Raw genomic sequence first — 21,053 nt, 5'->3', positions numbered from 1 at the left:
GAGGCGGGGTGAGGAGGGGTGAGGCGGGGTGAGGAGGGGTGAGGCGGGGTGAGGAGGGGTGAGGCGGGTGAGGAGGGGTGAGGCAGGGTGAGGCTGGGTGAGGAAGGGTGAGGTGGGCTTAGAAGGCCCAGGCTAAACCTGACAGCCTCCTCCCCAAATGTGCTGACCTTCCTTCCCCACTGCCCAGCTCCTGCGTTCACATCCAGGCCTTCCCTCTGCCCTTGTGCCCCCCTCACCCACAGGGCAGCAGACACAGCTCTGGGCCAGTCATGTCCCAGCCAGCATCTCTGCAAAGGAAGCCCTGGGAGGCAAGCCATCTTTGTCTGCTATATTGTCATCCAGCCCTCCCTCCACCACCTGTGCTCCTACCGTCCTCCCAGAGTCCCCATCCCTACTGCCCACGTGCCCAGCCCGTACACCCTGGTCATTGTGAGCTCAGGAGACACAAGGCCCCTCTCCCTTCCCAAGCCTGTTTTTCTTCTGCCCCACTTGTAAAATGAAAAAATCAAACATGCAGGTCTAAGGCAGGGCCTTTCTGGGTGTGACACTGGTCTGTTCATATTCAGGCCTCAGGTCCAGGGGATCTAGAGCAATCCTATTTATCAGAGGGGAAGAGTGGGAACAACGTACATACCCAATAACAGGGAACTAGTTAAATAACTTAGGGTCCAACCTTCGCGTGGAATAGTATGCAGCTGTCAACAATGGTGTTTTCACAAAACCACACTGTCTAGTTAGGTCCCTATAAGGTCTGGATGTATCACAGAAGGCTTTTTTGTTTGTTTGTTTCAAAGAATATTCAAGGGCAGGGAGAAGGTGCCTGCTAACTGGCTGGTGCAGGACAGCTGGGAGGATCACCAGCCATTCTGTTCCTTGTGCCTGTGTGACCCTGGGAAACTCTCTCCTGGCAAGCACTGCTGGGCATAGCTGCTCAGTGAGTGCTGGCCACCAACACTGTTATCATCAGTAAGTTTAAAAGATAGGTTAGGAAGCACCTGTGGAGGCCGAGCCTGTTAATGAACCTACTGCCAAAGTGACTTTCCAAGCTGTGTGACTGCAAAGGCGGAGGCTCTTTGGGGGGAGGGCTGCAGGGAGTTTTCAATTTTTCTCAGGACATTCCTGTGCTTTCAGAATTTCCTACCACAGGCTCGAAGCACTTTTATTACTAGAAAAATTGTGTTCTTTTGGGGGCCAACCCTCCAGCACTCTGGGCTGAAATGCCTTGGCCCCTTCCTTCTGCCAACCCTGGTCAGGTTGCTGGCCACCCTTTCAGGGAAAACTGACAGCAGCAGAGGGAAGCACACAGAACTGCCAGGGAGCTGGTAGCCACGGCGGCAGGACCCAAGCTGGTGCAGATATCCACCTTTCTGCCTCCTTCATCAGCCAGGCTGGTCCCAGTCAGCATGGAGGGCAGGCCAGCCCCACAGCTGCCCACCCTGTCTCCTGTGCAGGGCGGAGGGTGACAGCACAGTCTGCAAATGCCAGGCCCCGCCCTGACACATGCTGGGACGCCTCTGTCAACTCCCTGTCCATCCCAGCCACCTGCTCTTGCACATGGCCAGACACATTACTCAGTAATCCTGGCCCCAAGTTTGTGCAAGGAGCAGGACCACCCACAGAGGCCCCACTTCCAGACCCAGAGGCTCCTGGCTGCCCCCTCCCAGCCCCCCCACACAAGACACCACGTATGGTTCTGGGAACACAGCTCTGTTCAGCCTATCTCTGGACACCTTCCCCACAGCTCCTACATGAATGGTTAATCAGTACAATCAGCACTTATTAGGCACCTACTGTGTGCCCAGCGTTCTTTGTCTCACACCCACAAGATAGGTGTGTGCTTATAGTGGCGCCTCTGTGGTCACCGGGGTTCCACACACACACCAACCACTACCCTGGCCAAACTGGGAAGTCCTTTCTTGGGGACTCTGTAACTCCACTGGTTTATCAGTTATGGGGACACCAGCCACACTCCACTGGCCCACTTGACCATTCTGGGAAGCAGGCTCTGCTGTCCCCATTTACAGATAAGAGACTGAGGCTCTTCAGCCACCAGTAAGGCCATGGCAAGATTTAAACTCTGGCTGAATCCTGTGTCTTGGGGACTCCTGAATCCAGACTGCAGGCAGGGTGCCAGTCTGTGGGACTCATTCCACTCATTCTGCCCCTTCCTATGAACATTGGTTAGGACTGCTCCTGATACGGACACTGCCTCATTTCTCTTCACACACCTTACAATGAGGGACTATTATTCCCATTTTATAGGTGGGCAAACCAAAGTTCAGAGAAGTAAAGCAACTGACCCAAAGTCACACAGCAACAAGGCCAAGATTTGAGCCCAGGATTAGCTGACTCCCAAGGACCATGCTCTTTGTACTAGAGAGCACACCTTCTCCCAGCCCCCATCAGATTCCCCACCAGACAGCTCCCTGAGGGTGGGAAAAATGTCAGAGAACAACCTTCGCACACGCCCAGTACCCTGCAGGTAGACTACCTGGACATCTGCAAATGGGAAGCAGCAGAGGACAGGTGTGTGCCCATGATAGTGCAGGTGAGCAGCCCCGCCCACCGCCCCGATGACCCACAAACACGTGCCTCTGGGATTGCATTTCCAGATTCCAGGACCACCCTTGCCAACAAACGTGAGCCCCGAGACTCCTGGGCCCCACAAGTCTGCACAGCACAAGCCAGTATGAAGCCATGGTTTCCTGCTTCCAAACTGTGAACCTGGTCAAGTTCCTCTGCCTTGGTGGGTCTCAGTTTCCCCAAGATATCCAGACACCAGCATGATATACCTGCAGCTAAGGGACAGTTAGAGAAGTCACGACATGTCAGTGTCCTGTCTCAGAGTCACCTCCCCGCAGGTGATCCCCTTCACCCTGTCAACACCAAGGCTGCTCCAAATAACTCACCACTGCCTGAAACAAGCATTCAGATTTATTTCCTGTGTGTTGCCTGTATCCTTCACCAGCTACTGGGCCAGTGCCTGGGGTTATGTGGTCACTTCTCTGACTCCTCTAGAGGAGGTCAGCCTCCATCAGTGGTCACCTCACACCCCCACCTCCTGCCCCCACTGCTATGCAATCCCTGCCAGGCCAGGCCTGCTCTTCTCTGGGCCGCTGTTTCCCAAAGTATAAAACCAGGCGTCAGTCAAGGGCTCTCTCTGATCCCTCCAAAATACAGCCAGGACGACTCCAAGTGTCCATCCGAAGAAAGAGAAACAGACTGATCCCAGTAGATATTATCATAAAACGTCTATGCAAATCAGATGCAAAAACATGCAGATCAGTGGGCAGGCTCCCTATGGAGCCTCCACTTCTGACTACCTTTCAATCAGGCCTGGGCTGGGTGGTTCAGCACACACTGAGCACCCACTGGGGGCCAGGCCCCTCGCTGACATTACTGAAGCTCATCTCCAGGGACAGACAACCCCGGCCAGGGGTGAGTGAGTGCAGCGGGAGACTGGGATAGAGGATATAGGATATAGGAGCCAGGAGTGAGGAGGGACTAGGGAGAGACAGACCCTGTTACCACATGTAGATCACAGACCCCCCAGGACCAGCCACAAGAACTGAGGGATCCTTGTCTGACCTTGGGAATCACCTAAAGCCAGGTAAGGACTCCACTCTCTGACCCCAGCCCCTCCCAAGAAATGGCCCAACCCTGGTTGGAGCTAGTGGGACAAACCCAGACCTCTCAGCTGTTCTGGGAAGCCACCAAACCTGACACCCTCCCCAGGCCCATGGCAAGAACCACCCCAAGGCCACACAGCACACACATTGTTGTATGTTTAGCCTCTGAGAAGGCGGGCTGTGGCTTCCTCACTGTCCTGTTTGCTGGGCTATTTTTACTCAGTGTGACCACACCATGGAGCCTTGACTCCCACTCCCAGCCCAGAGCTGCTCTACTTCAAGGGACGGAACAGGCCAGACTCAGATGGTCCCAGCTATAAAGGCTTTAGGGGTCCCGCCACTATGTCCCAGAAGGAAAACTGAGGCACACAGCAAGGACTCAGACAACAAGAGGCCAGGAGAGCTGCCAAGGCCTGCATAGGGCCTCACTTGCCCCAGTCCAAGACCAGGGACTATGTGGGCTCCAAGCAGGGGTTGGAAGGGAGGGCCACGGATGGCCATGTCCTCACTGTGTCTCCTGAGTCCTGGGAGCCAACTGAGCAGGGACTCTGAAGCCACACTACTTGGGACCAGATCCCATTACTGGCCTTCAGCAGCTGTGCAACTCCGGTAAGGAATTCTACCTCTCTGAGCCTGTGTTTCTTCAACTCCTAAGTGGGCATAATAACAGCCCCAGCCCCAGAGGGCTGGAGGGATTAAATGGGATGGCCCAAACAGGGCTCTTAGCCCAGAGCCTGATGGCTTCTCAGCCTGTGATGTGATGTGAGCTGCCTGCCCTGAGCCTTAGTCTCCCCGTCTGTAAGTGGGACAGTGAGTGACCCAGCCCAAGGGGTTGTGAGAATGGAAGCAGTGGTTCTCATACAGCAGGTGGCCAGTGGGCAGATCCCTTCCTCTTTTCCTCTGCTCCTTGGGCATCTTGATTCCAGCCACCCCCAGCTTCCCTCTGACTATCTCCTGCACTGAGCACCTATGGTGTGCCAGGCTCTGCCAGATGCTTTATACATATCGCGCTACTGGATCCTCTAAGGATACCTCAAGGGATAAATGTCTTTCCGGATTTGCAGTGAGTCCTCTACCTTGCCCCACACCTGTATTTCATAAATGCCCAAGGGACAAAGGGATGCAAGAATGAATGGGATCAAAAAGTCGGGGAATAGCAGGCTGGTGAGGTTGTGGGGAAACCAGAGCCCCAACTCCATCTGTGGAATGTGAAACGGTGTGGTCACTTTCAGCCAGCAGTTGAATGTTAACATAGAGTTCCCATATGACTCAGTGATTCTCCTCCAAGGGTGTATCTTTGAAAAAATGAAAACATATGTCCACATTTTTTAAAAAACAGACATTACCCATAATAGCCAAAAAGTTCAAACTAGTCAAATGTCCATCAACCAATGATTGGATAAGTAAAATGCAGTATGTCTACACAATGGAGTATTATTCAGCAAAAAAAAAGTAATGAAGTATGGATATGTGCTGTAACACACATGAATCTTGAAAGCACTGTGCTAAGTAAAAGAAATCAGGGTCAGGTGTGATGATTCTTGCCTGTAATCCCAGCTACTCAGGAGGCAGAGATCCGTAGGACTGCAGTTTGAGCCCAGGAGTGAGGGGAGGATGGGGATGGGACAGTGATCCCCCATCTCAACAAACAAGCCAGGTGTGCTAATGCACACCTGTCATCCCAGCTATACAGGAAGCATATGTAGGAGGATTGTGGTCCAAGGCCAGCCAAAAGGGTGATACTCTATAGGAAACTAAAGCAGAAAAGAGCTCACGGAGTGGCTCCAGTGGTAGAGTGCCTGCTGAGCAAGTGCAAGGCTCTGAGTTCAAATTCTAGAACCACCAAAAGAAAAACCAGTCACAAAAGACCACAATAAAATGAAATGTCCAGGATGGGCAAACCGTAGGACAGAAAATAGATTAGGGGCAGTTAGGGAGTGAGAAGGGTGCATAGGGTACAGAGTTTCTTTTCAGAATGATAAAAATGTTCTAACATTGGTGATGGCTGCATAACTTTGCAAGCACACTAAAAAGCATCAGATTACAGCAGCCCCCTTCTCCACAGGGAACATGTTCCAAGCCCCAGGAGGTGCTAGGAACCTCAAATAGTGTTGCACCCTACTTATTGCATGTTTTCCTGTGCACTTGGCAGTGTTGCCATGTAGGACCGGTGTTGTATGCCTGGTGCCACCTCTTAAGTTCTGGGGCTGCTATTATGTAAAATAGGGGTCACTGCACACTAGCACTGTGACATTGTGATGGTAGATCTGGTAACAGAGATGCTGCTAAGTGGCATGTGGGCATGTATACATGGAGTGGGTGTCCCCTCTCGGTGGCACTCAGCCAGACAGCCCACATTTAATCACGCCATTCAGAATGGTGCAATCTAAAACGGGTGAATCATTTATTTCTGAAAGTCTCCATTTTAATGTTTTCAAACCACAGTTGGCGGTGGGTACTGAAACCGTGGAAAGTGAAGCCATGGAGCAGGAGACTACTGTATACACTTTAGACAAAATAAAACTGTATGGAATGTAAGTCATATCTCAATAAAGCTGTTCCTTTAAAAAATGAAGAAATGTCAAACTGAGGTTGAGAGAGAGGGAGAAACTCACCCAGGGTTACCCAGCAGAGCCCAGACTCAAATTCAGATCCTCCAGAGAAGCACATGCCATTTGACAACACCCTCGCTTGTCCCTGCTCCCCACGTGAGCAGTATCTATGCTGCAGCCTCAGGCAGGTGGCTGCCTCTCTGAGCCTAGGAGGCCATTATGTCAGCGGAGCCACTGGACAGAGCAGGTACAGAGTGCTGAGAGGGACCCAGAGGAAGGGAGGCAGTTCCAGACACAGCTGACTGCCATCTCCATCTCTAGACCTCAGTTTCTCAGCTGCCACCCTCAGGAGTCCTAGGATTTCCACGTGGCTGTCCCTGGCTTCCTCAGGAAGAGGCATAGGGACATGTTCCTGCCAAGGAAGGAGGCAGAAGCATGATGGAGCCCCAGTGGTTGAAATCAAGTCCATCTGCCCCCTGTGGCAGTCCAGGGAAGCCTGGAGGACAGATGCCCTGCACCAATTCCAGGGCCTACCCCTCATCCCTGCTCCACCTCCATTGGCTCCCAGGCACCTGCCTCCACCCAGGCCAGCTGGCAGCCACCAAGCCCCAGGCGGATTTCCGTTCTCTGCTCTCTGCACAGAGGCCAGGGCCCTGTCTGTCCGGAGGGCTGGGTCTAGGCTGCAGCTGCCAGGCCTTTGTCTGGCAGGTGCTCAGGAGCCCTTCTCTTCCCCAACCCTCATAGCTAAAGTCAAATGTTAACCTGAACCCCTCAGTCCTCTGTCTCTAGCCCCACTTCTTGGCAAGTTCTTCCTCCCTGGCCTTGGTCCCCCATCTGGTCATTAAGAAAGAAGGAGGTGACTTCACAGAGTCTGACACTCAGGCTGCAGGGCAGGAGCCACAGAGGATCTGGAGGAAGGGAGGCCAAGACCTCCATAGGACCCCCACCCTGGGTTCCAGTGACAGTGTAGATAGAACCAAAGAAACCCCACTGTATCACTCCACTCCCTTGATACCCCTAACAGACTCCAGGGGACCCAATGTACCCCACCTGCCTGTTTGCCAGCCCCCGAGTCCATAGCTCCTACTGAGCTCAGTGCACACAGCTTCAGGGACCCTGAGTGTCCCCCCACCCCCCACCACAGTAGCCCAGGGACAAGGCTGACACATCCCCTCCACCAGGAATCTCTCCCAGACCTTCCCCAGTCAGGGGCAGAAGTCCCAGCTTTTGCATCTGACCCCAACACCAGCGTGGTCCCTTTCCTACAGGGAGTTGCAACAGGGCAAAGCCAGCTGAGAGGCCCAGGTGCCACCAGACCAGTCCCACTCCCAAGGAGTGAGTAAGTGTAGCCCAGGAACCAGTGATTGCTTTTCTGGACTGGACAGTAGGCAAGAGGATCTTGCCAGGACCATGTTCTCCCAGCCCCAGGACAAGGGCAGGATGGTGACTGCCACCTCTCTGGTGACAGGGCTCTCAATCCCCCCTGCCCCACCACACTAGCCACGGCTAATGGGTCCTGTAGCGTGCCAGGCCCTGCAATTCCCCACGGTGCAACGGGGACCTCCCAGGCACAGGGGACGGAGGCTCCAAGGACATAGGTACAGTGACCTGTCCAAGGCCACCCAGTTGACAAGCAGAGGCCCAAGTCAGAGCCCCAGCAACCCTCTTTCCTCATGTTTCACCACCATCCCTTAAACACACACATCCATGCAAACACAGGAGGGAGAAGGGCCAGCACCCAGGAGCTCCCTGACCTGCCTCACACCCAGCAGCCTCATCAACAGGAGCAGTACTGACACTGAGCAGGGCAACTCTCCACCAGCCAACTGCCCTGAGCACCAGCCATTTGGCAGCCCTAACTCCCGCCTGGAAAATGCTGGCTGCACTGCCAGTACGGTGACAACCAACAATGTCCCCATGCACACAATGCTCCTGGAGTTGATGCCTTCAATACCCAGCTCAGGCCTCCCCCCTCATGGAAGCATCCCCATCCCAACCTTGTCCCTGGTCACAACCTGTCCCTCGTTAGGGCTCCCAACTCAACATCTCTTGGTTGGGCCTCATTTTCCTACTTCATCAGAATTGCTCTGGTGAGAAACAGGGCTCCCCCAGAGATCAGAGTCCCTGGGGGGGGCCTCATGCTGAAGATTCTGAATCAGGGGCCCACACCAGGTGGGCAGTTCAATGAGGGATCCACCTCTCCTGGCCACTCTCACCCCAGTTGTCACTTTTCCTCAGGGAAACACATAACCACACCCTCTCCTCCCCCCTCTGCCCCCCTACCCCAGCATGTCTGCACCCAGGGTTTAGTAAATTACACAGAACTGAAGGAACCCAAGGAGGAGTGAACCTGGAGGTTAGGCAGGAGACAAAACTCCAAGCCCCGCCTCTGCCCTTGCCTTAATCACCTAAGAAGGCCAGATGACCAGCTGCCCTTCTGGCCCGGGCTCCCTAGACCCTGGGATTAAGAACTGGGATTAAGGGCAGACCACACAGCCCTGGTAGCTCAGAGCTCTACCAACATGTGTGTGTGTGTGTGTGTGTGTGTGCGCGCGCGCACGCGTGCGTGCATGCGCCTATGCATAGCACAAACACATTTGGGATGTTTCTGGGCACGTCTAGGTATGACCGTGGGTGCATGCCTGGGGTTGTCTGTTTCAGGTGGGCTTTTTTTTTTTTTTTTTTAACACTTCATGAATTTGCGTGTCATCCTTGTGCAGGGGCCATGCTAATCTTCTCTGTATCGTTCCAATTTTAGTATATGTGCTGCCGAAGCAAGCACTTGGGTGGGCTTCGATGCCCATGCAGGTCTGGGCCTGGTCACATGAGCACACAGGGCCGTATCTCTGGATACGCTATGTGCACGTGGGAGAGCTGTAGCCCCATCTCTGTGTCTCTGTATGTGTGCACATTTCTATAGCTGCATCCCAGGGGGAGGGGCAGCAATCAGTATAATCCACAAACACACTCTCCCACCAGGACATAGCGGCCCCTTCATGTGTGTGTGTACACCACCCAGCACCTTGTCTAAACCCAAGTCCCAACAGAAACACGACCATAGCAACTGGTGGAAAAGGGTCACCCAGCTCAACCACTGCCTCAGCTGGAACCAGAAACCATCTGGACCTGAAACTGTGCTCACAAGCCTCCCTGCACCCCACCTCTCATGAGAATAGGATTCAGCCAAACGTAGGCTCAGCTGTCAGAGGACAGGCCAAAGCTGAGCCACCTCTTGGGGCTGTTCACCCTCATTGCAGTGTGCCTGTGCAGCTGGGCTCCTCTCTGGGTTGAGTACCTCATCTCACATCTCATAGGGCTGATTCTTGTTGCTCTTTGTCCTCAGATCTCCACTACTGAGGGAGCAGATGGAAGGAGTTATGAGTTCTGGACCCCCGGAGGGCGAGGAACTAAAAAAGAGATTCCCAGCCTGGCCCTAGCTTCCCCCTCGCCCTTGAGGTCTGTCCCCTAAGGGAATCCACAGGTCCTGGCCCCACTGAGCTGCAGCCAGGGAGATGAGAGGTTCCAATCAGCTAGGGAGGAATGGAGACAGCGCCTCTGGAATCAGAGCAGGGGAGGGGGGGAGAGAGAAAAACAGAGAGAGAGAAAGAGAGAGAGAGAAGGAGGAGGAGGAGGAGGGTGGGAGCAGGGGAGGAGGAACTGCCAGCAAAGATGGAGAAGGGCGGGCAGGTGTGAGCACAGGGGAGGGAAAAGAAGGGCTGAGGGAGAAGGCCTCCCAGAAGCCCTGTGTCCACCCTCCAGAAAAATGGGATTCTGGAAGGCCCCAGTGCTCCCTTCCCTGCCTGCCCCTCCCTGGTTAAGACTAGATGGCTCCATCCCTTCATACCTCTCCACTTCCCTCTTCTCTCAAGCATGGGGTCACATGAACAGGGGGCTGGGGAGAAAGGACAAGGTGTGACCAGTGGGGAGAACTAGAAATAAAAACAGATTGAGAAGTGTGAATGCAGAAAAAGAAACAATATAGCAATGTCAGAATCTGGGGAAATGAAACAAAGTAACATGTGTGAGGGTTGAGCAGGGAGATGATGTAATGGGGACTAGCAGCTGCAAGGATGTATCCAAGAGAGGGCTGGGGAGGTAACAGTGTAACCCTGTAGAGAGTCAGATACTCTGAAGCAATGTAACAGAACTGGGGCTTGGCAAAGGGTCCTAACTAGAAGACCAGCAGTCTGGGAATCTAGAAGAGGGAGGTAGGACAGGAGGGGCCCATGTGTTTGTTAGCTGGGAAGAGGGGACATCTATGCTGGGATTTGGAGGGTGAGTAGGAGTTCACTGGAGAAGAAGGGACAGCATATGGGTACGCATGAAGAGACAATGTCTGCTCTGTGCTCAGGGCTGTTGGATGGTAGCAGTGTAGAATGTACTGGCAAATGTTTAAAGCTGGAGCATTGCACTGGACACACTTATGAGAATGGACTTGACAGAGCAGTGGGTATGAGAGCAGCTGGGGCCGTCAGGGAATGCTTCTGGAAGAGGTGAGTGGCGCTGAGCCTGCCTTAAGCAGAAACATAGTATGGGGATGGTGTACTGCCCAGGACTCTGGATATGTGGTTCTTAGTCCCAGCAGCCACCAACTTTGAACCACTCTGAGCTTCACCTTCTCCAAATGTAAACAGGAATTCAGGAGATGTGACTTGAGACCAGCACCTTGGTCTCAGTTTCCTCTTTGGGACAATGAGCAACGTGGGCAAGAATATTTCAAACTGAAGTTATTTCCAGCCCTCTGTCTTCCCCAAGCCTGAGTTAGCCTTAGCCTATGCCCGATACAGACAGGAAACTGTGGAAGAGAACTGCCCCGTGTGGAAGGCAAGAGCCCCTCTGGCCTAGTCATCTTTCCTCTCCAGCCACACAAGATCAGTCACCTAGCAAGGCCTGCTTAGCCTTAATCTCACCTTCTCAGGATGCCACACTCCGGTTTGCCGTCCACAAGGCAGCATGCAGCATGGCTTGCTTCTGCACTGCATGGGACTCTGGAGCCAGATGATTTGGACTCTAATTCCAACTGGACCATTCACTAGCTCTGTGGCCTTGAACAGGTTACTTGATCTCTCCGTGCCTCAATTTTCCTTTTTTGTGACATAAAGGTAATACTAGTAATCATCTTCATAGGGTTGTCACAGGATTAGGTGAGCTTTATGTACACAAGGCATTCAGCAGAGCATCTGCACACCACACCCTCTGCCTGCAGGACAGGAGGCAGATGGACTGGTTTGGACTCAGAGCATACCTTGTGAGCCACTGGGGTCATCCCTGTCTGGTAGGGTCTTCCACGTTTTGAAGTTACATGGGGTTGGACATCCTGAGACACAGGGCCAGGCCCTTGGGAAGTACCCAGTGAGTGAAAGACACCCATCAGAAACAGGAGCCCACAACACAGGTGACCCCTCCACCCCAAAGTGAGGGGTGTTTCCCTGTCCACAGATGGCCCTCTCTCTCCCAGCTGGGAACTGGGAGCTTCTAAAGACTCTTTAGTTCCCTAACATACCATGAGCCTACCCCCTTCTGTGTCTTTGCCCACCCTGATCCCTCTAGGCAGAGGGACCACTGCGTAGCCACCTGGAACAAAGGGCACCTCCTCCATGGAGCCTCCCCTGAGTTTCCACAGCCAAAGCCAACACCTTTCTGGGTGCTGGTGGCTCACACTTATAATCCTAGCTACTTAGGAGGCAGAGATCAGGAGGATCACAATTTGAAGCCAGCCCAGGCAAATAGTTTGAGACCCTATCTTGAAAATACCAAACATAAAAAGGGCAGGTGGAGTGGCTCAAGTGGTAGAGCACCTGCCTAGCACACGTGAAGTCCTGAGTTCAAGCCCCAGAGCCTCAAAAAAAAAAAAAAAGGGAAGAAAAAAGAAAAAGAGAAAGAGGAAAGAAAAAGAACCACCCCCCAACAAAAAACCAACCTAACACCTTACTTCTCTGAGTTCTTGTCTCACCTAACTGGAAGCTTCTAGAGGTCAGGAACCTTTGTCTGCACAGGCAGAGGCATCAGTAAACAGGGGCTGAAGGAACTGGCAGGTCAGCAGCAGGGTGGGGACAAGGATTCAGGTACTGGACTCCCTGCACAGCATCCAACTGGCCTAGACCTGGCTGATTATGTCCCTGGGGCTGAAGAGAGAGGTGGTGCTCAGTGTAACCCCTCCTGTCAGAAGAACCATACAGGCCACTGGAAGAAAGCAGGCCTGGCCTTCCCTTCCTCTTCACAGGCCACTTCAGGCCAGGCCCCACCCTCTCTGGCCTCAGGTCCTTCTGACAGCTCCTCCAATGTGACACCTGCAAGCCCCAGTCACTCCATCCAGTCTCCCAATTCCACAGATGGAGAAGTGGAGGCCAGGAGAGGGAAGAGGCTGTCCACTATCACCAATGAGTTAGTGGGAGAGTCACCTCTGAGACATGGAGAATTAATGAAAATAAAACTAACCATGCTTTGACTGCTGACTGGCTAACAAGCTCTACCTCCCGAACACTACTCCCACCATAGCCCAGGGGGCCATTTGAGAGAAGAGGAGACAGAGCTGAGCTCACTCCACAACAGGTGGCAGAGCTGGGGTTCTCCCCAAAATGGGAGAGAACAGTGCCTCCTGAACCCTGGTATGAGCACTGCACTCCTGCCACAAACACACCTCCCTAGCCAGCCCTGACACCTGACACAGCTGAACACGACAGCCCCCAGCACAGGGCCCTACATACAGCAGGTGCTCAATAAGTGACCAAGCCCCCTGCCCATTTCTATGTGATACCCTTGAACAAGCACCTGGGTAGAGCCCCACCCGATGCTCCCCCAGGGCACACTGCTTACACTTGAGGCCTAAAGTGGGGGGAAGGGAACAGCACCCACCTTGAGATGGCAGTGAGGAGGAACTGAGATGAAGCATGTGAAGCACTCAGATGCCTGCCTGGTACTTAGCACAACTCTACAAGTATGAGCCACTGTCACCACTGTCCTCACTGCCATCTGTGCCTATCTGTCCCCAACACAGCTAGCACCTTGAGGGCAGGACCCAGGTAGGACTTGGCTGCAGACACCCTGCTCCACCCTCATGGCAACCCCACCCAAGGAGGCACAGATGGGGAGAGAAAGGCAGACCACACCACACCCTCGGTGACCCTCAGGAGGGGTGTGGTGCCAGGACCCCACTCCTCTGTTCCCATTGCCAACTGCCCTCTCCTCCACTCTCCAGAAGCCTTGCAGGCTTGGGTAGGTCCCCATGCCCCCACAGAGCCCCTGAGTCAGGGGGAGGGAAGATCTAATAGGCCATACAGCCCCTTGGTGCTGGCAATCAAATTCGCAATCAGTTTGCTGCAATTAGACTTCCCAGCTCCCACTGGCGATGGTTTCTAAATTACTCTCATTAAAGTCTGGGCTGGTGAGTGGGGAGGGGGCAGTGGAAGAAGATCCAGGGGGCTTTGGGTGGAGCTTGAAGCCAGGGTGAAGCAGCACTGGACCTGCAGCCCAGTTGCCCACAGTCAACCCAGAACCAGCACCTCCCCCAACCCCACCCATCCCAGAAAACCCAGATCAGCAATTGTTGGAGTTGGGGGTGGCAGGGGGTGGGGGTTGGGGAGAGGATGTCAGAACTCCAGAGCAGGGGCAGGAGCAACTGAACACCACTTCCTGGTTGTGTGGCTTTGGAAGGTGGCTTGACATCTCTGACCTTCTATTTTTTGTTTATTTTTGGTGGCACGGAGTTTGAACTCAGAGCCTCGTGCTTGCACCTCAGTCTTGTTTTTGCTTTAGTTATTGCTCAGTTGAGGCCCCATTTTTGCCTGGGGCCAGCCTGGGCCTTAATCCTCCTACATCCGCCCTCATAGCTGGGGACACAGGCATAAATCACCACACCCAATTCATTTCTTATGATGGGGTCTAACTTTTGCCCATGCTGGCCTTGACCTCAATCCTTCTGATCTCCAGCTCCCAGGCAACTGGGATTACAGGTGTGAACCACTATGACCAACAGCTCTGACCTTCTAGATGGGGGCGACAGTGCCAGCCTTGGAGAGTGGTTGGAAGGTTTAATGAGACACCGATGGCTGCAAAACCAGCCCTAGTCCATGGGTGAGGCCCAGGCCATCACCTGTTGGGTAGCCAGCTGTGGTACTGACCATTTCTCCAGGGCCCTCCCACTGCTGAGGTATGGGGCGACTAGAGGCATACAACCAAGGCGTTCCAGGCTGGAAAGAACATGGAACATACCACCACCATGTTGCAGGCTCATGCTGCAGATACCCAGGGCTAGAAGGGCCTGAAGTTTCGGCAACTTGGACCCTCTGCCTCCAGTCGGTACTGCAGACTGCCCAACACCCCAGAGAATCAAACACCCTGTAAAGCCCTAGCAAGTGCTTCCTGGCCTGAATCCTGCCAGCTCCAATTGGGAATCTCAGCCCATGTGCTCTGCACAGACTAGTACCAGCCCAGGGCTTTGCTTTGGGTCAAACTTGCTTCCCACACTCCCCAAGGGACCCACCTCTGGCCCCAAAGAACAACTCCTCAGCCAGACCAAGAGGACAGGAAAAGGGCAAAATCAAGGCAGATTAAGTGGAAGAAAACAGAGCAGCCCACTCCCTATTTGTTACTTTTTAAATTTACTTTGCTGCTTCATGTCACTAATCCCCAAACAACACTGAGGCCTCCTTTTAAAGAAGAGGAGACAAAGGCTCAGAGAGGTTAAGTGAACTTGCTAAGGTCACTCAGCAAGAAACTGGAAGAACCAGGATTTTAACCCTAGACTAATGGGTTCCAAGGTCCTTCCCTGCTTCTTACTTCAAGCTTGGTGGCCCCAAAACAGACATGGCACCAAAACCTGGGTGGGATGAAGGGATGGGAAGAAGGCAAGCCTCAGCCAGCTGGGACACTGGGGGTTGCAATCCTCTCCACCTATTAAGAAAGGCCAGCATGCCCATTCCATGCCGGCCACTTCAGCAGCCAGGTGGGAAAGAGGCCAGATATTTGTCAAGGCCACCCCTTCCGTATCCCCACAGCTGGGCCCTGGGCCATGGCTGCTCAGACTCCCTGTAATCATGGCTTCCTGTTTGGCACTGAGACTGGGCCTGGTCAGTGGGGGAGGGGAGTGACCACCCCTCTGGCTGGGGCCTGCTCTGTAGGGAGGGGGGCCGGAAGTGAAGGCTCCCCAGCCTCCTGGAATCTTGGGAGGCTGGGAGCAAAGGCAAGTTGTAGGGGTGTCAGTCAACAAGACTGATGTTCCCAGGAATGGGGCAGTACTACGGGGGACAGAAGTCTGAGGGGACTAGCAAGGCCAGCCAGGAGGCCTAGAGCCAGCCCAGATCCTGCTCTGACTGACATGGGTTTAGGAAGGCTGGGGGAGCAAGGGGCTGGGCCCTGGCAACCCTTAGCTCTGGCTGCCCTGCCCCCAGCACAAAATCACAGGGCTCTCTACAAAGCTGGGCTGGAGGCCAAAGCCACAGTCCCTCTGTCCCCACCAGACATGGTAGTTGCAGAGCCTGGGTGCTCAGACCACAGGCCAGCCCTAGACAGCCCCCTGGCGCCTCCCAGCCCACGGCGTGACTTGGACCCAGCAGGACCCTGCCAACCAGCCTCACTGCCCTCCCCACACACATACACACACAGGAGGGGGCAGCTGATGGCCCTGGCTTCCTACGTCTATTCCTGCACTCGTTTACCCATCTGAACCCTTCTATGTAGGCACCAAGCGGCCCTGGAGTTCAGCTCAGGGTTTGCCACTCATGACTGACTGATCCCCACTCAGTCAGGCCAGAGAGACTGTGCGGGGCCAGCATGCAGGGATTCGGGCTCTACGCAGCTTTCTAAGGATCAGAGGGGACGAAAGGCAGTCCTATCTGGGCACTTTTCAGAGCAAGCACCCAACGCTGGGGCATCGGGGCATATCCAGGGGAATGTGAGAGCCCTCTTGTCCCGACATTCCCGACATTTCCCCTCTGTGCCCTACCACAGGGCCTCAACATGAGCCCCTCACACACATAGGATCGTGTCAACAACACTTCACAGTTAACAAGGCTTTCCTACCTGTCCCCAGACACCCTTGCAGTGGCCCCTCTACAGATGACACAGCCTGTGAGGCAGTAGAGGAAGCTCCTTCCAACATTAATAACTAAGACTATGGGAGAATTAAATGAGAAAAGATATGGCACCTTCCTGGTAAAAGCAGGCACCTATTAAGAACAATAACTGACAGCCAGGTATGGTGACACCTGCCTATAACCCTGGCACTAGAGAGGCTGAGGCAGGAGGTCCTCAAATTCAAGGCCAGCCTGGGCTACATAGAGAAACCCTGTCAAAAAAAAAAAAAGAAAAAAAAGGAGCTAGACACAGTGGCACATGCCAATAATCCCAGCTACTCAACAGGCAAAGATCAGGAGGATCATGGTTTAAGGTCAGCAAAAAGTGAGTGAGACCCTCTCTCAAGCAAAGCTGGGCATGGTGATTACACCTGTAATCCCAACAATGTGGGAGGCATAGGTAGCAGGACTGAGGTTTGAGCCAGCCCCAGGCAAAAAGCACAAGACCCTAACCGAAAATTAAAGCAAAAAAGAGCTGGGGTGTGGCAAGGAGTAGAACACCTGCCTAGCAAGCACAAGGCCCTGAGTTCAAACCCCAGTACCACCACCAAAAAAAGAAAAAGAAAATTTCATACATAAACAATAGCTAATATGGGCATAATTTGGGGAGTAGGGCGGCTCCAGAGAGGTGAAGTAAATTGCCTAAGATCACGCAGCAAGAGGGTGTGGAAATTAGAACTATGGCCCAATTCCATTAGCCTATCAGACCCTGGCTCAATTCAGCTCCATTACCATGTGACTCTGAGCAAGTCACTTACCATCTCTGTGCCTTGGTTTCCTCATCTGTAAAGGGAGTTCTGATAATTCCTATGTCATAAGATTACCCTAAAGACGAAGTAGCCAATCACAGAAAGCGCTCAGTGGGTGGGGCTCTTCCCAGCATTGGCTGTGGCTTCTGTTTCTCCCCTTCCCAGGGGTGGTGACTTTGTGGCCTCCTGTCCCCAGCTGGCCCAGTTGGCTCCAGCCTTCAGGATCCTATTGCAGCCCTAGGAAATGACCAGTCCTCTCTCTCAGCAGCTATAGGGGGCAGGAAGACCTGTGGCCACCAGGCTCCAAGCCCTCCTTCTTTCCTCCACACCTGGAGGCAGGATGACCACTCTCACTGCTTTTCCCATAGGTGTCCCCTCTTGCCACTCTGGAGATGCCATGCCCAATCCTCTAAGGCCACATGCTTTCCTCCAGCTGAGCTCTCCTGCCACCAGCCTCAACACAAGGACCCAAAAAGAAACACAAGCCACTCCCCAGAGAGCAGGAGGCCCCAGTTCAAATCCCAGTACTGTCTTCTCCCCCACAGCAGTTCTTTAAGTCAGGTGTTGGTCTCCAGCTGACAGGTGAGAGAGCAGAACTGCCTCCCCCCAGGAGGCATTTGCTGAGCACTTAGCATGTGCCTCCATGGCGCTAATGCTTTCCCCTATTCTCCCCATTTTAAAGAGGTGGGAACTAAGGCACAGAGAAGTGAAGTAACTTTCACAAGGTCACACAGCCACAAACTAATGAACTCCCATCACTGAAAGGATTCAAATAAGACCAAGGAACACCTAACTACTGAACACCTTTCAGGAACACCTTTCAGACCTGAACAAGTTTTAAGAGCTAAAATTTCCAGGGTCCTCATACTGAAGTTATTTTTGGTAGTGATTGAAAAATAACAGCTGAGGTAGCCCTCAAGGCAAATGTCCCTCAGAGTCCTGGTCTCCTGGTCTCTCTCAGGACAGAAAATGCCCTACAGAGATGCCAGGACACACACACCATATGCCTCACCACCAATAACCTGAGTGAGACCTGTGGTCTCCTCCCTGGAACCTTCCCCGCTGCCTGTCAGGCTGGCAGGTAAACCCAGGGGTCATGTTGTCCCTTCCCTCCCAAGCCAGCCACTGCCCATCCCATGATGTCCTTAGAGGCCCCCATCACAGATGCTACCCACCACCCACAACCAGGCGGGTTCTTCTGGTCAGACCCCTGTCCCTCCTGCTGCAGACACATCTCCTCTGGGCAGCATCCAGGCACACCTCTTAACACTTCGCCTCCAAGGTGAGGTGCGAGAGGGTGGAGCCCTTCCTTAACAGCCTGGCTCCTGAGACCTAGAGGTTACCTGGAACCCACCCTGCCTCAGTCCCACCTCCACTCTGCCAGGCCACCTGGAGCTCCCGGTCCAGGGTGGGTGGGCAAGTTGCCTGTGCTGCAGCCCAGCACTGGCTCTGAACCACCACCCACCCACACCTCATCCTCAGCTTTAGGGTCCCTACCCCGCCGGTTGAGGTCCTACTGTGTGCCAGGTCCTTCCATGCTCTCCTTGAATTCCTTCCACCACCTCATGGGTGTGAATTACTATCCTTGCCCATGGGTGAACAGCCATTCCTGGAGGGACGGGCCTTGCCCAGGGCCTCTCCCCAGGGCCTCTGACGAGAGCACTTTGTCCAAGATACAGCTCACTTTCACCAAACTTCCTGACTCCTTTGGTCCCACTTTGTTCTTCCTCTGAGGAGGCATCAGCATCCCTGTTTCACAGAGGGCACCCTGGGGCTCAGAGAATGGATGACTTGCCAGAGATCACCTTATGCACAGGTGGTAGTGCCCAGATTTGAAGCCCAGAACTGTGATGTTACGGATGGGCTCCTAGAACCCCCCAGCTGCTAGGGTAGTAGGGCACTTACCTCCCAGGGACCTCCTCCCACACCCCACTTGGAAAACTGGGGATGAGGCATGGGCCACCAGGCATCTTACACGGGTCCCCTCCCCCCAGCTGGCAGCCTGAGGAGCCTGTGGATCCAAGAAGCCACCTGGAGTCCCGCCTGTCCTCCCTAGGGACTGGCCACTGGGCTCACACTGGGAAGAGGCATGCAAACAGGTTGGGCACCAGGGGGTCCCCTGAGAGGCTGGGCAAGTGGGTGGGGACAGCATTGTTCCTGGAGCCAACCCAAGGGGGTGGGACCTAGAAATCTCCAGCCTGCCCCACCTTCCACCTGTAAATGTGCCTATGAGGAACTACTGGGGACTTGGGTCCCTCTGAGGGGGGATGCAGCTCCTCCTCCCTGACCCTCTTCCTCCTGCTTCCCAATGGAGCTGGGGCCACTGGAAGGGACAGCCAGCGGTCACCTCATACACACGCACCTCTTCCTGCATGCACGTGGCCCCTCAGGGGTCCCTGCCCCATGCCACGGCCGCCCATGCACCAGTCGCACCCATGCGCTCCTGAGCGCACTCACACACGTTCCCAAGGGTGCAAGCGCACGCCCACCACAGAGGTCTCCCCCGCCCCACCACCCCGCGGAGACACACTGCCATGGCCACGCTGACACACATGCACAATGCGGGGCTACACAGCGGCCCCCCCCACGTACTGGACACAGCCTCCACATGCACACGCCCACAGGCCTTTGCATCCTTCTCTGAGGTGGACACACACACAGGGTCACCCTCATTCACCCCGGCAGGTCACCTTCATCAAGTCCTCCTCCCCCTCCCCCCCTCACGGCCCCACCGGTGGCTTGGGGAAGGCGACCCTGAGAGAAAGCAGATGCACGCCCTCCTCGGTAGGGGAAATGGCCCGATTCTCCAAAAGTGCCCGCGTCTGGGCACACCCACGAGGCCGGAGCCACGCTCGCTCCAGCCCCAGACACACCCAGCCCCGGCCCGCGCGGCGACCCGGGCGCCCGCCAGACCCTCCCGGCGCCTCGGGGGACCCGGCCCCTGCCCCGCACACCCCCACGCGGTGCACCGGACACTAGTGCGGACGACCTGCGCTCGGGTTCCCGCCCGGCTTCCCGGGAAGGGGGGATGAGCCCCCGGCCCGCAGATGCTAGCGGGGGGGGGGGCGCGGGGGGGGGCGGGGCGGGGCGGGCGGCGTGGGGGAGGGGCGCTGCGGGACGCGGCCCGGGGTCGGGTTGGGGGGGTCCCGGGCGGCGGGGGCGGCGCGTCACTCACCCCCGCGGCGCGCCCCGCGAGCAGCAGCAGCAGCAACGGCGGCAGGAGCAGCCCGCGGGCCCCGGGTGCGGTGGCGGCCCCGGTCCCGGCGCCTGCCCCGTGTGCGGCCCCGGCGCGGTGCGGCGGCCCCGGCTTCATGGCGGCGGCGGCGGCGGCCGGGCCTTTGTTCCGGGCGCGGCGGGGCTGCGCGGCGGCGCTCGACGCTGCTGGCTCGGGGCTCCGCTCGGCCGCCGGCTCCGCCTCGTTCGCTCGCTCGCTCGCTCGCGGCTCCGCGCCCACAGCGGCCGCGCCCGCAGGAAGCGTGCGCCGCCGCCGCCGCCGCCGCCACTGCCACCGGGCCGCCCCCCGCGCGGGCGGGGCGAGGAGGGCGGGGCGGGGCGGACGAACGCCCCCCAACCCGCGCCGCCCCGCGCCCGGCCCCGGGGACCCCGCGCCCGCCCCGCGCTCCGGCCGCAGCCTGGGCAGCGCGGCCCGGACCAGGGCTCGAGAGCGGGCGGCGGGGGCCCCCGGGGCGCAGGGCCCCCTTGGCTGACGCCGGGAGCCCACGGCACGCACCTCCTCGGCCTCGCATGCAATGCCAGGGCCTGGACCTGGCACCTTCTGAGTATCGAGTGTGTGGGAGCAGTAGCCTCCTTTAGGGCTCCATTCGCGTGTCTTCTAGCATCGCCCCGCAACCCGGCCAGCCTGCAGAATGGGCCCCAGGTCATCCAAGACCCAGGCTTCCTAGTCTCCAGAGCAGATTTTAGGCTGTGTGACCTCAGACTGGGCCTGGCCCTCTCTGGGCCTCCTTTCACCCACACAGCACCATGGGACGGTGGGGAGGTGTTAACTTCTAGAATCTATGGATCTGCAAGGGACAAGGTGCACCCACACAG

General features: G+C 55.6%; 1 protein-coding gene and 1 non-coding gene across 2 annotated transcripts in view; both read right to left on the bottom strand.

The window, feature by feature from the left end:
* Sdc3 (syndecan 3) overlaps positions 1-20,331 on the bottom strand; it is a 35,868-nt gene extending 15,537 nt beyond the window's left edge. Inside the window, exon 1 of the mRNA XM_020156590.2 lies at positions 20,179-20,331. Coding sequence (XP_020012179.2) covers positions 20,179-20,316 — 138 coding nt within the window. The 5' untranslated portion in view covers positions 20,317-20,331. The remainder of the gene's footprint in view (positions 1-20,178) is intronic.
* Positions 8,857-8,963, bottom strand: LOC141425145 (U6 spliceosomal RNA). Its single transcript, XR_012450237.1, has one exon. It is a non-coding gene; the product is annotated as a U6 spliceosomal RNA (small nuclear RNA).
* Positions 20,332-21,053: the final 722 nt, after the last annotated feature.

The sequence above is a fragment of the Castor canadensis genome, chromosome 7, assembly GCF_047511655.1.
Source record: "Castor canadensis chromosome 7, mCasCan1.hap1v2, whole genome shotgun sequence".
Classification (NCBI taxonomy): Eukaryota; Metazoa; Chordata; class Mammalia; order Rodentia; family Castoridae; genus Castor; species Castor canadensis.
The sequence above is the reverse complement of the archived record's forward strand: the minus strand, read 5'-3'. Positions and strand labels throughout refer to the sequence as shown.